This window comes from Neopsephotus bourkii, unplaced genomic scaffold, assembly GCF_033783945.1.
Source record: "Neopsephotus bourkii isolate Nb327-2 ecotype Australia unplaced genomic scaffold, CSIRO-AGI_Nbou_v1 NB_107, whole genome shotgun sequence".
Classification (NCBI taxonomy): Eukaryota; Metazoa; Chordata; class Aves; order Psittaciformes; family Psittacidae; genus Neopsephotus; species Neopsephotus bourkii.
This window is the reverse complement of record NW_026900624.1, coordinates 885,488-899,188: the sequence shown is the minus strand read 5'-3', so window position 1 is coordinate 899,188 and position 13,701 is coordinate 885,488. Positions and strand designations below refer to the sequence as shown.

At 37.8% G+C, this 13,701-nt stretch overlaps 1 protein-coding gene across 3 annotated transcripts; it reads left to right on the top strand.

Annotated features, from left to right (window-relative positions):
* Positions 1-41: 41 nt before the first annotated feature.
* Positions 42-13,440, top strand: DEPDC4 (DEP domain containing 4). 3 transcript variants are annotated; one of them, XM_061357275.1, is made up of 9 exons: positions 42-175; positions 1,061-1,487; positions 2,010-2,158; positions 2,670-2,856; positions 4,941-5,167; positions 7,934-8,076; positions 8,309-8,434; positions 9,807-9,885; positions 12,247-13,440. In XM_061357275.1, exons 1-9 carry the CDS (start codon positions 91-93, stop codon positions 12,459-12,461), a joined length of 1,638 nt encoding a protein of 545 aa, XP_061213259.1. In that variant the 5' UTR covers positions 42-90; the 3' UTR covers positions 12,462-13,440. The 3 variants fall into 3 exon arrangements, with proteins under 3 accessions (XP_061213259.1, XP_061213270.1, XP_061213249.1); XM_061357286.1 differs by having other exon boundaries at positions 2,007-2,158; positions 2,739-2,856; XM_061357265.1 differs by having other exon boundaries at positions 2,007-2,158.
* Positions 13,441-13,701: the final 261 nt, after the last annotated feature.

Below are 13,701 nucleotides of genomic sequence, written 5' to 3'. Positions count from 1 at the left end.
GGGCGGTGCTGGGGCGGTGGCCAGAAGGGGCGGAGGAGGGTGGGAAGTGATGCACTCGCCCAGCTTCCGCCGGCGGTACTAGCCGCTGTTATGGCGGTTTATTTGACTCCGCGGTTCAGGAGGCTCCGCAGTCAGAGCGAGTTGGAGCCGCGGCGGGGGAGCGGCCGGCGGCGAGGTGGGGGAAGACTTACGGCCGCCCCCCTGCTGCTGCGGCTGCTTCTTCTGCAGTGTGCTCGGGGCTGGTAGGCGGCTCCGGGGGAGCGGAGCGGGCTCTGAGGGTCCTGCGCGTGTTCGTCCGTTGGACTGGGGCCTCGGGCTGCAGGTGCCGTGGGAGGGGCCGTTGGCCCTAGGAGAAGGCCCAGGTGTGGCGGTCAGAGGAGGCTGTACTCCGACGAGTCGTGGGGGGGGGGAACGGCGCTGCTAGGGCTGTGGCTGACCGTCGGAGCGAAAGGTTGAGGGCAGAGAGATTTATGAAATTAAATATATTGCAAATGTTGGTTTGTCGTGTGCCAAGCTGAGAGCGATGTATGGAAGAGAAACTGGGGGCTGGAGGAGCATCTCCCCTAGCGGAGGTTAGGAGAGCTGGGGCGGCTTAGTCTGGAGATGAGAAGGTTCGGGGGGCTTCTCATCAATGCCTTACCTTTGGAGATAACTCAGAACTTCTTTTGATATGGTCCTGGGTGACCAGCTGCCCTGCTTGATCAGGGGAGGTTAGACCAGATGGACCCCAGAGGTCCCTGCACGCGTCAGCCGTTTTGTGATTCTGTAATGAGTTAATGTGTATGTGTACATACATGTCACAAGTGAGGTAACAACAAAAAATCCCCTTCCTCTCCTGTTTTTACTGTCTTTTTGTTATCTTCTGTGTGGCCCTACCTTGTGTCCTTTACAACAAGGACTGATTCATGACCTGTTATATTTCTCTTTCTTTGTAAAATTAAGCTGATTTCTGAGGATTTTTTCAACATACATATACAAATAATCTCACAGAGTAAAAATTTGTATTTTACTGTTAAAGCTTTATAAACATCTGTAAAACTTTCATATACTTATTTTGCAGATTGTGATGGTCCTTTTCAAGCAACTCAGCTGTGGAATAGTATTATTCATGCTCTTCATAGTCAAGTGGAAATCAAAAGACGTAGGCAACATCTGAGAACATACAAAAACTGTTTCACCGGCTCCAATGCCGTTGATGTGGTACTGAGCCATCTCATGCAAAGCATGTACCTAAGCTGCAATGATATTTCTCGGTTGAAGGGAGTCCGTGTATGCCAAGCACTGATGGATCACAAGGTGTTTGAGCCAGTTGGAGCAAAGCTTTACTTATTCAAGAATGAGAAAGAAACGCAGTTTGAAGACACAAACACTAGTCTCTATAAATTTGTAAATAGTAGTCTTACTCCTCTCCTTCCAAGAAAGAATAGAGACAATGAGAGCTTGTCTCCTGCGCAAATCTGTAAACAGAAGACAAAAAGAAGTTCCAAGTGAGTTACTCTGAACTATTTTGATTTTATTTTTTTAACTTGATAGGGGTTAACTGTAGATGAAGTTTTGTCTGCCTGACCTAGGGGTTGGAGGCTTTTGAGAAATGCCAGTTTTGAGAAATGGCTATGTCTAAATAATAGATGCTGCCTGATATTTGTTGGTAATGTTACATTGTTTTGATCTGCACTTTGCTATTTAGAAGATAGAGTCTGGCACAGTAGCATAAGCCTAGGAATCATTTTGGTTTGCAGTCAGTTGTGCTGAAATCTGAGAGTTGTCATGACTGAGCTACTTGCTGGAAGCTGGTAAAAGAAATGGAACTAATAAACAGCATTTGGAACCAATAACCTTGACCTTTCCACAAAGCAGATGTGGATGATTGTTTTTCTAGCAGCAGGATAGACCCCGGATACAATGGCACCCTGAAGTCCTGATTTGACAGCAGTTTAGGGAGTTACAGAAAGATAAATGTGTCCTGATCATATTTGTTATACATTTAATTTATTCCCTCCCCCAAGCAGAACGAAGAGTGAAACAGTTTCAAGCCCCTTAGCATTGGAAGTGGCTGATAAAAAGAGGGTAGAGGAGCTTCTTAAATCAATAAATGTTCATGCATCTTTACCTCCAAAGATCATGGTTAGTGAAGCAACTCATCGGCTTTCAAAAAGAGGTGAGGATTGAATTTTTCTTTTTAAAACTTTTTTATTCTTCACTGTATCTACTTGGAATGAGTAGTTCATTTCTGTTAAACACTGCCCCTCAGAGTCCTGAATTTAACGTGTCAGTAATGACAAAATAGCTAAATGAGTGCTAAATGGATAAATGCTTGTAGTAAGTAAACTGATAGAAACAAAACAAGATTGAGGTTTTGTAGTATGGTGCTATTGTATTTATGCAAATACCGCTTCAGAAGGAAGTAAGTTTTAAGTACGTATGTATTATGGAGTTCTTTTGCTATTCACTTTGTCTCCTATGTATTGCTAAGTAGAGCAGGTTATTACTAATACTAACATGATGGGGGAGAAAGATGTTCCCTTTAAAGCCTCCTTTCTTGGCATTCTTATTTTGTCCCATTCTTGAACACTTGAAACATTCTTGAGTAAGTAAAAGCAAAGGTTAATCTTTTACATAAGATCTTACTTCCGAGGGTGGTTTTTTTGTTTGTTTGTTTATGGTAACAGTAATAGAAGATGTCTGGAAACAGCAAACCCTGCTACGACTGCTGCAGTTAATTGACATTCCATTCCTAGAAGATATCTTGGTGTCTTCAGTGAAGACAAAACCAGACTGTTTTGGCAAAGAAGAAGATCTGATTATCTCAAATACTTTCCTAGACAGAGAGATTGCAAGTAGCTTAAAGTTGCCTGAGTAAGTTATACATCTATAAAATGGATTTCTTAGTAAATGCTTTATTTTACTATTCAAAGATTTGTGTTAAGTACACATCATTACACTTTATGCTTGTAGTCAGAGGTGGCATTAATGAACTTCCCTTTGTGAACTTAAGATGTGGCAATCAAATTCACAAAAAGTGGATTGAAAAGATTTATTCTGAGGCTTCTTGATTGTCACAGTTCCTCCTGGTGGTGCTGGAAAGACTAAAAAGTCAATAAGGCATTCATTGTCAACAGCAAGAAAAGGCGAAGCTAAGCTATAGCATTAAAGAATGCTTATACAATGAGACTACAAAAGGGAAAGTATGCATGTCTTAGAGCTCTTTTCCTTAAATGTTCTCTTATTTTTGTAGTGATTGCACTTGGGCTGATCTCTATCTTAACATGTACTTTTAATGAATTTGTCAAGGCATGTCTCCGCATTTGTGTATGACTTACTAATGCTTATTTCTGACAAATCAATACAATCTATTTGTGAGATTGAGGTCAATCTGTGTACCTAAAAAGACTTTTTTATAGTTTTAATGTATTCTTTTTTTTTAGGGAGAAAACACTAATGTTTTTACAAATGTGCATAGTTTTATATAAGCTAATGAAAGTTCTGGTTCCAAACTAGGTATATTGCTGGATAGCATCTTCACTCCATGTTTTTTTCCTTCAAGAATGCATTAATGAACACTGTTTTTGTGCTTTATACTTACGTTGTACTTGATTTTTGGGGTGATTGGTGGGCTTATGTCTCTCAAAATATCTCGTGGTTCTTCTGTATTATTCTGTCTTAAGTGTATATAACATTATGTCTGATAATATATCAGGTGATTGTTAAGAAAATTAAATGCTAACTTCATTATTCTATAATTACTTAAGTGGGGAGTAGAGTAGTGTATTTGTGGACAGCATATTATTTAGGTCTGGCTGATAGCATGTCTGAGCAATGGAAAATTCCAGGTATGAAGAACAGCCACCAGTATTACAAGTAGTTGTAGGATTAATTGTCCCCAATATGAAGGTGAAGGAGTATGCCTAACTTTCTGCCTTCAGTTTTCAAATGATGTCTTGTTAAGCTTGAAATAATCAAATACCTGTTCTCATTGCAGATACTTAAAAACTGTAGTCAAACCCTGCTTGCAGTGATTGCACAACTCGTGGGATCATAACTAAAGGGAGTTCAGGATCCTATTTCTCCTTTATTGTATTACCCCATTTATGCAACCAAGGGTTCATACAATCCTTCTTAGCTCTGCAGTTTGAACAAAAATTCCTGTTTATTTACCTATACAGCAGAAGGATCAAAATTTTTTCCTCTCTCCATGATAAAAATGAGATTCTGTGGATCTTAAATAATATTTGCATCTTCTCACAAGCTATGGTTCAGTTCAAATTGTTTTATATCCAGAGAGCCAGATAAAATGTCCCTATGCCCCCCAGTTCTATAATTATAGATTTATTCTGTACAAAATGGTTGAGTTAGTGACTTTCCTCTGACCTTCCTCTTTGAAAAAGTAGTTATCTACCTGAATTTTAGATTCTCCTCATGTTTTCTCTCTCTAGTTAAGTTGTACAGATAAAAAATGCTTAAGAAAACTCATGCCTTTGTAGTGTGTCATGTAATGAACTGCTTCCACAGTCTTCTGAGATTTAAACTATTTTTATTTTTTCTGTTTTCTATTCTGTAAATATTCAGTCCCTTGCTTTTCCACCCTGGTTATCCCTGATGGGTTTTTGCTGTGCTTGGTTTTAAATACTAGATGAATTGGGCAAGTATCTTGGGGTCAGTGACAGTCTGGCATGATTGCATTTTATTCTAATCTGAACATACCTCAGCCGTACCACCTGTAGCATTGGAAAACCATGGAAGTTGCTTATTTTGAGCAGGTCCTTGAACTACTGTGATGAAATAAGTTACATAAACTGCTTAATAAGCACCAAGTTTAATGCTGTGGTTCAAATATGTGACTAGGCGTCTGTGATTATTTCTATCTAATTTTTTTAAAGGATTAAATAAGAATAGGCAGAGCATTTTAAAGTAAGGACTAAAACTAACTTTTCCTTCTACAGGCTTGACAAATGGCTCTATGCTGCAATTGAATGCTTGGAATATTTCCCAGACCAATTTATAGTGATGGTTAGTCAGCAGTTACCTCAAAGCACTAACAAACCCTGCAGTCTGAATACGTACAAGAAGATTCTTTTTGACACTATAATAAAGTACTATAGTCAAAAGAAAGACTCCCTTCTTGACACTCAGGATCTCAATATTCATTCAGGAATTATAGAACTTATAGGTAAGAGCAACCTGGAACAAAAAATGTAAGTGAAAGCTACATAAAGGATGTAACTTGCTAAGCATTAATTGGCTAAATCGTAACACCATTTGCAATGCTGTTGCAAATGCACTTTAATTTATAGGTTGGAAGGGAACACTTGAGGTTGCTAATCGGAACCTCTGCTCAAAGCAAGGACAAATTTTGAGGTTAAAGCAAGCTGCTTAGGTACAGCTGAATTTTGAAAACCTGCGAGGATAGAGATTCGTTAACCTCTCTGCGTAACTCATTTCAATATGTAACTGCTCTCGTTGTGAACATTTCTTGCCACTAGTCACAATTTCTCTTAATGTTACTTGTGACTAATAACAATACCTGATAGAAATGATTTTACTTTTCTCTTGTTAAGCAGAATAAGGTTTTGCAAGTTATGCCCTTAAGACTTTTTTAGTAATACAAATTATTTAAAATTATAAAAGGGGCTGTTCAGATTATGGTTCAGGCTACGATTTCCCTCACCATTACTCCCAATCCTCCCTACATATGCTCACAAGTAAAACAGAAAGGTTTAATTTAAATATAAATTTAAGATTAATCCTAATCTAAATAACCTTGTTACTTCTTCAGTTCTGTAGGATTTATGGAGTGTTATTAAATGTTTCAGTTTTTAGAGAACTATGGCAGTTTACTAGCATAGGAACAGAGTTGGCTTGTATAAAAATTGGAGCAGAGAGATAGATCCTGTGGTTGAAATATCACAAAAATATGACAGGCAATGTATTTATCAATAGTATTTTGCTGAACAGGAAAAAAAAAATATAAGCCATGAAAAGGAAACTATTGCAAAATTGCATAACCCATCCACAAGAAAGGAATGCCAGTTTGAAATAACTGACTTAAACACAAGTAACTTGTGCTAAATGTTCACTTAAATTTAAGAACTTTAAATTAAAAAGCACTTTAAATGAAAAACTGATACAAACCAATTTTATAGAATATATAGAGAATCAAACCAGCCAAATCTGTAGCAAGGGTAAAGACAGTTTCATAATTCTGATAAATAATGCTTTCATTGCCTGTAAGTCTTTTCCTTATAAAGTACCTGCTTGTTCTAAACTATATGACCTGTGAATGTCCAGGTCTATTCTGCTTTCTTACTTTTGCTTTAGTTTTGTCATCTTTCCAACTTGAGTAAGACTATCTCACAAGCAGTTTCTAATGCCTTATTTCTTTTTGACGAAGTGGTAACTATAACTTTATCATTAGGAAGTGATTTTATGTTTTAATATATTAGTTTGTTTTCTGGGGTCCTCAGCTGTGGTCTAGTTCATACTAGATCACTGTTAGGAGATTGTGATTAACTATTTTCCAACCGTTTTTCCATCTCAATGCTATGGAATATATTATGGTTGTCAGTGCCTAACAATTTGGATTCTACTAATAATTATCAAGTAGAATACAGTGCAGTTAACCTTACTTTGATAAAGTACCGTTGTTCTGACTCTAGTGCAAGAGAGAGTTTGAGCCAGCTATAAACATCTGCATATATAAAACACTTCAAAATTAATTTGAGAAGTGCTGCAGATAGCTGAAGTGCCACTTCATTTTGTCATCAATGTATGTACGGTTATAATTGTATTTCCCTCAGTTGTTGAACAGTTTGATTTCAGATGGCTGATAATACTATCATCTGTTACGAAAGCAAATGTGTTGTGCTTGTTTTTAAAATAGACAGATCTAGAATACTTATGCTAAAGATGAATGCAGTTGGTTAAATGTGTCCATTGGGCTTACTGAACTTCCACACCCAGAGAGTCTTTTAAAGCAACTCGGTAAAGCTTTTATCAGACCAGAGAAACTCTTGAGCTTTTCTCTAGAAGTGATTTAACTTCCTGTCTTCATATCTATACTTTTTACCTGTCTTGATCATGTCTTCTGGCAGTTCCTTCCTGCTCTTTTGTTTGGCCTTCTTTTATAAAAGGGTTACTTACTCTTGGTGTTCTTTCTAAACAAAAATGGTTTCAAATGGCCCATTGTACACCCTTTAAAGTCCTGGATTATTTCTTATAACATAAAATCTCTGTCCCCAATAATAGGACAGAGACCAGAAAATCATGCATAGGTTCTATTCCTGTATCTGCCATCATCTTGCTCTTGCCTTAAGAAAGCTACATGACTTTTCAGTACTTCCTCACTTTCAAAGTGAAGATAACTAGAATTATCTAAAGGGGGTTTTTATTAGAAGTTATTTCCACCTTATCACATTTCCTTGAGAAACTCCTAACCTAATGGCTTAAAAGGTGGGAGGGGTTAGGGTAGACCAACAAATCGACCTCTAACAGCAATCCCTCCTCCTTCCACGCCCCAAAAAATCCCAAACCAAAACAAAAATCCCAAACAAAACCCTCAAAGCAATGAGCAAGTTAGAATTGCTCAGCTCACTAATTATTTGGAGATGGATCGTGGAATATAATATGAAGATACGTAAACACAAACAGGTGCAAACACTGAAGTGATGATTGCAGTTGTACACAAAACATAGTAATGTCCTGTATATATTGTTTAAGCACATCTATTCTGTGACTAACTATGGGACAAAGGCTGTAAGCTTACATTGATTAAATGCTGTATTAAGTGTTGTCTAAAGGTTTTAGAAGTCACTGAGATAACCTGTTGTGTTTGGAGAGAACCCCCCACCAAAACTGGATTAATATGGGATTTAAAATATGTATTCTTGACTCTGAAAGTTAACAGTTTCACTGGATGCACTGTTTTACTCTGCTGCAGAAAAAGGAAAAACAGATCAAGCTCTAGAGGCGTTACAACTTTATTTAAAATTATTAGCACCAAATATCCGAGAAGAGCTACATAGACTCCTGACATTCATAGCCATTGCATCAGAATCTGATGGCTACAAATTACAGAAACAAGTAAGTATCTGTTATGTTTAGTGTGGGAAGTAATGTTTTCCCATGGGAAAACTACTTTTCACCCCTCCCACCCCCCAAGAGTTACAAGTATTCTGTTTATTGCCTTACAATGTGATTTGTTTTAGAACAAATATCAAAATGTTCTTCCCAATGATAGCATCCTGTTATACTTAGTCTTTGCTAACACACTGCAAGTAAACCTAATGCCACGTCTGAATGGTTCTTTTTCTAGTTTGAGAACAGATTGGTTATCATCAAGACTTTCACAAAGTTCATCTTACGAAGTAAGACATTGTCAAAACCACAGGCAGAACTCCTGACTCAGTTTCTGATGGACAGCCACTCCGACCTCTTGAAGGTAGCACTTTCCTCACCTCATTAGTTTTGTCAGTTTAAATGCCATGAAGTGCCGTTTTGGAGATGACATGTCTGAGGAGCAGGGTTTAATATTCCCATTACAGTTTAATGGTACAGTCAAGCAGAGTGAGAAGGTATTCAAGCTGTGGAGGACAGCTTTTTGAGAGTTTATAATCCTTTATATATACTATCCTCTCCCTTGCATCATTTCTATTAAGAAAATATTTAAAGTGTTGGGGTTTTTTTTTAGGTTTCATAGTGTCTTTCTCCTTTAGCAGTCAGCTGACATACATGGGTGGTGTTTAAGGTGGCATGCTCCGGTGTCCTGGTGTACCTGTACAGCTTTGACAACTCTAACAGTTCCTTTGGAGTTTTCAAATTTTAACTTTTAAATTGAATGCAGAATTAAATGGTCTTTCTTTTTAACATAATTAGTTTTGTATATATGCAGGCATATTTTAGTCTCCTTTACATTCCATTGTTATCACACATGTGAGAAGTTGCAACCTTCCCAGACCCTATATTGACTTTCTGAATTCAACCAGTGTGTAAAAGTTGTGCTGCTTCTCTACTGTTTTGCTTAATTATAAAACACCTCATTAAAATATTAAACTAGAGATGAACAATTAGGTAGAGATAAACAAGATAGAGATGAGCTAGTTGAATAATTAGCTATTACAATATACCTGTAAAATGGTGCAGGCACTTACTGTCCAGTTACAAATAAGTTTCACAGAAACATTGATCTGGTTTCAGTAAAATATTATTTTTAATTCTTACACATTTATTTCCATTTCTGACCTCAGCCAAAGACACATGGGAGATTTGTTTAATTAGCTGCAGTTCAGTTTGCAAGTATCAAGTGGTCAGTGTCAGTTTTGTACGTGTTACTATACAGCCAAAATAATTTGTTTGTTTCTTTGAGTTTTGTTTGCTGTTGAGGGTTCTGACATGACTGCAGATGGAGCCAGATCTGGCAAATGAAGTGCCCACTGCTTCACAGCAGAATGGGTGGTACCTTGCTCTTTCACAGGGCAGTAGAGAACATTGTGTATTTTATAAGCTGAAGTAAGTTTAAGGTCTACACTACACTGTTTGCCATAGTTCAGTGGAAAACACTGTCTAGAATATCCTGCTTCCTATTTAATTGGTCAGAAATACCAGAAATAAACATGTATTCTAGTAAAACTATGTGGTTTAGTGCAATTCTGTGAGAGATTTTGACCATGTACCTGAATAAATGTAAGCATTAAGTTCTGCAGCTAATTAAATATTTGGGGTTCATTTTAGTTGATCATCTGAAAGCTCTACATTCTTAAAATATAGAAGAATTGCTTTTGTAATTTTTTTTCTCTGTTGGGTTTTATTTTCAGACTCCTTTAACTCTTCTGGAGCTAACCAGTAGGAGACTTGAGAGTTTGCTAGAAGGACAAGATCCAGATACCAATTCAGGTAGATGATGTGATATGCATTTTTACATAACCCATTTTACAAAAATGAGTTTATCATCAGTTGACTATAATTCTGCATAGACTAGGTTCTTTTCCTTTATTAGAAATGAAGCATTAAAGTATTAGCAGCTAATTCACTAAATAAGTAAATTATCTGCTATAAGCAAAATACTGATGTCTGAATATAGAGAACAAGAATTCCATTAACTGTCTAGTTTGAACACATTACAAATTCTTTTTACAAAATAATTACTTCTGGAGAGATCAGCATGAAATGTGCTTCCTGAAGTGACTTGCTTATAATTTGGTTTGTGAATTTGATGTGATTTTATATTTAGAAATAGCGTTCTTATTTCTGACACAAGACCTAAAAATTCTCTTAGAGGCTCAGTAGTTTGACGTTCTGATAGATGTCTTGAGCACAGACCTGGATTGTTTAGTGTTTTGAAGAACACTCTCCCTTTTCTGTGTAAGTACAAGAGTGTAAGACTTGGGGAAGGGTAGTGTAGTTTAAAAGGCAGGCATCCAACACTTGGAATGCATGTGGGATTAGTGTTTTCCAGCTCACTTCTTTTACGAGCTAACATTCTGTCTGGCCTTGCTGCCAAAAATATCTTTCGGCACTGTGATCAAAAGGGTTGGCTTAAATAATTGAATTTATCTCTGACCCCGTCTTCCTTTTGATTTCTGTATTGCAAGTGCATTATGTACTTAAACGCTGAAGAGAAACCATTAGGGAACTGAATTACACTGCAAGTTACTGTGCTGTTGAATACTGTATTTAATATGGCAGCTGCCTGACAAGTAATTTGGGTACAGAATCTGTTACCGTCCGTGTTGAGTTTTTGAATATGCCAAAATTGCTTCCTCTTCAGTGTTCTGAGTATTGAGTAGCCCACAGAGATGAGCAACAGAGGAAGGAGTTGCCTGTCTGCAGAATTCTTGGAGTTTGTGATCTCCATCTGCCCATTGAATAGACAAGTGAAGTACAAACCCCGTGCTGTATTCTCCATACAAAGTTTTGGTGTTTTAATCTATAAATGCATTTAGATTCTATCTACTTGTTGAAGTACCTAGTTGGATCTGACTGTAAGCTCTCCAGCATGGCACTTCCCTATTTTCCTGTGTGCCTCATATTCTGGTGACATTTTCCCTCTTCTCATGGAGGAGACAGGAGGAAAACCTTTCCTGGGAGCTGCTGAGCATTCTCAGCTGGTGAACTTCTGAAGTGCAGGTGGGCGCAAGAGGGAAGGCTGTGGGACCCTGATAAGAAAGGGAGTCAGTCTAATGCGGGAGGGTAATCCTTAGGTCTGCTGGAAATATAAAACACTAAAAAGAGGGAACTGTGAGGTTGGCTTTAATCTAGTACCCACTTAAAACCGTTGGATTAAAGGATCCACCCTGAAGTTTTAAGAATTATTATCTTTGCCAGAAGTTAAGCTTTTTCTTTTGAAAGCACGGTCTTGACCTGGCTTTACTAAAACGTAAGTATTTCACATTTGGTGTTTGATAGACTTGGTGTAAAAGAAGGGAGGGACAAGTCCATATGAAAATCTGGTAGCTCAGGTTATTACAACTCTTGATGTGAAGCCTCAAGAAGATGGTGGTGTACAGAAGGAAGTTTTTTCCCCTTTAGGCAATTGTACTTGTTCAGCCAACTTGCTCCCTAACGCTTATAGGAGGAAAAAGTGTCTGGAGTAGCTGAATGCCAGTCTTTCCTTGGGCTAGAATTCACCTGCCTAATGACGGGGCTTGAGTCCTTGCAGAGCAGTACTCTACTGCATAGGTCCACAACTTTTTTATAGCTATAGAGTTGCATATCTCTCAGAGTGCAGTTCTTTGCCCTCACCCTGAACTGCTGCCTGTTGAATCACCTCTGCTTCTGGTGCCCAACCATGCTGAGCTGTCTGATCACCTAGAAGTTCCTGAATTCTGTTCCTGATTTCAGAAACAACTGTTCCTCCAAAGTATTTATTCACATGCATTACGTACTGGACCTTGCTACAGATCTGATTGATTCCGAGGGAACTGCTGGATCATGACAATTACAAGATGACATTCTTGTTCTGTAGCATGCTTCATTAGTTCCTGTTTGTAAAAACTGTAGTGGCTTTTTTCTTGCAGGCCTGTTTGCAGTGTGGAAACACCTGTGATACTGCACTTATAACACTGCTTTTCAGTTTTAGTTTTGCAATTAATGTTTAGATGTTCATCCACGCTGAGTGAAGGGCTATGTTCCACATTGTAGAAAACTATAATTGCATCTGAACCACAGTATCAGTATACTTATGTTTCTGATCATATTTTTTTTTATTAGACTCTTACATAATGCATTAATCTGAACCTGTGATTTCTCACAAAGGCTTCACCTTCTGTCAGCGTGTGACAACTAAAGAATATGAAGATCAAACCCAACAAACAAATCAGTATCTTCTCGCATTGGTTCAAGAGATGGACGGTGACCCTACTATTCCTTTGAAGCAGAAGAAGAAATTAGTTAAAGAATTCAAGAAATACCATTCTCTTGCCTGTTGTGGTTGTAAAACTAAATGTGAATTTTGTGCTCCAAATGGCTAGATATCAACACAGCCTTTTTGTTTTTTTTTTTTTGTTTGTTTGTTTGCTTTCATTTTAAAGGGGAGGATGCATATGAAAACGGTACAAATTGTTGTCTTATGTCATTGTGTCTTAAGTTACAGAAAACTGCAACTATTGAAATCACTGTGCTGCTAAAAAGCATTAATTCTAATGATTCTTATTAAGCAAAATGTTCTTAATTATTTTAAAGTATGTAATAATGGCACACTGCTTGTGCTGCTATGAGTTCAGACTTTGGTGCTTTTTTCCATGTGTCCTTAAGCCTATAGCTTTCTAGCTGAGCCAAGTCTGCATTCTGAGTCATGCTTGGGTTGATAATCAAACTTTTTATTCTTTTCAATCTGCAGCTCATAATCTATCTTAATCTAATAATAAACTGTAGATTATGACTCCTATGAGTGTTGTAAAAGCGTACAAAGTGCGCCAAAAATGTTAGGAGCTTGTGGCAGTCAAGATTCATTAGGGAGGGGAGCTGTGTGTGTTGCAGTCAGTAATTACAGCCTGTTGCTCTTTCCTCACTTTGGCAGACTGAGCTGCTGCTTATTTGGCAGTTACACAAAAGCAAATGTAAAATTACATTTTTTAAAAAACTGAGAAATAATCTTGGTTTAGATCACTTGGTGTACTTAAGCAGCTTATTTTAGTATCAGGATACTTTGATCGTGTCCAGTTATTTGTCATAAATACTTTTGATAACATTAATGGTTCATAGGGCAAAGCTAGAAAGCATGTTGGGCTGTTTACACATTGATGGTTAACTGTACATTGAAAAGGAAATGTTGATTAAAATCATTAACTATGCAATATGATGTTATGGGGTTAAATTACTTTTTCCATCCTCGTGACAGACATTTGATCACATATTGGACATAGAAACTTAGAATTGAGATTGGAAGGCACCTCTGGTCTAGTCCCACTGCCCAGCTCAAAGTGGTCAATTAGTGCAGGTTGCTCAGGGCCTTTTTCACGTATCAAGCAGTAAGGAAATGCTTCAAGTGGGCAGCAGGAGTTTACAGCTGTCAAGCGGTTTCCTTCAGGGACAAGAAGCCAAGATAGATCTAGTTCTGTAAAAGGAGGGCTCTTCAGAGCCCTGCCTTACTCACCCTGACAGCAGGATCTACTAATTTTCAGTCTTCTGTAGAAAGAAATGTGTTTTATGCTTATAAGGGCCTACTGAACCAGACTAGTTTAGTGAACTACAGATTACTGGTCTTTGTTG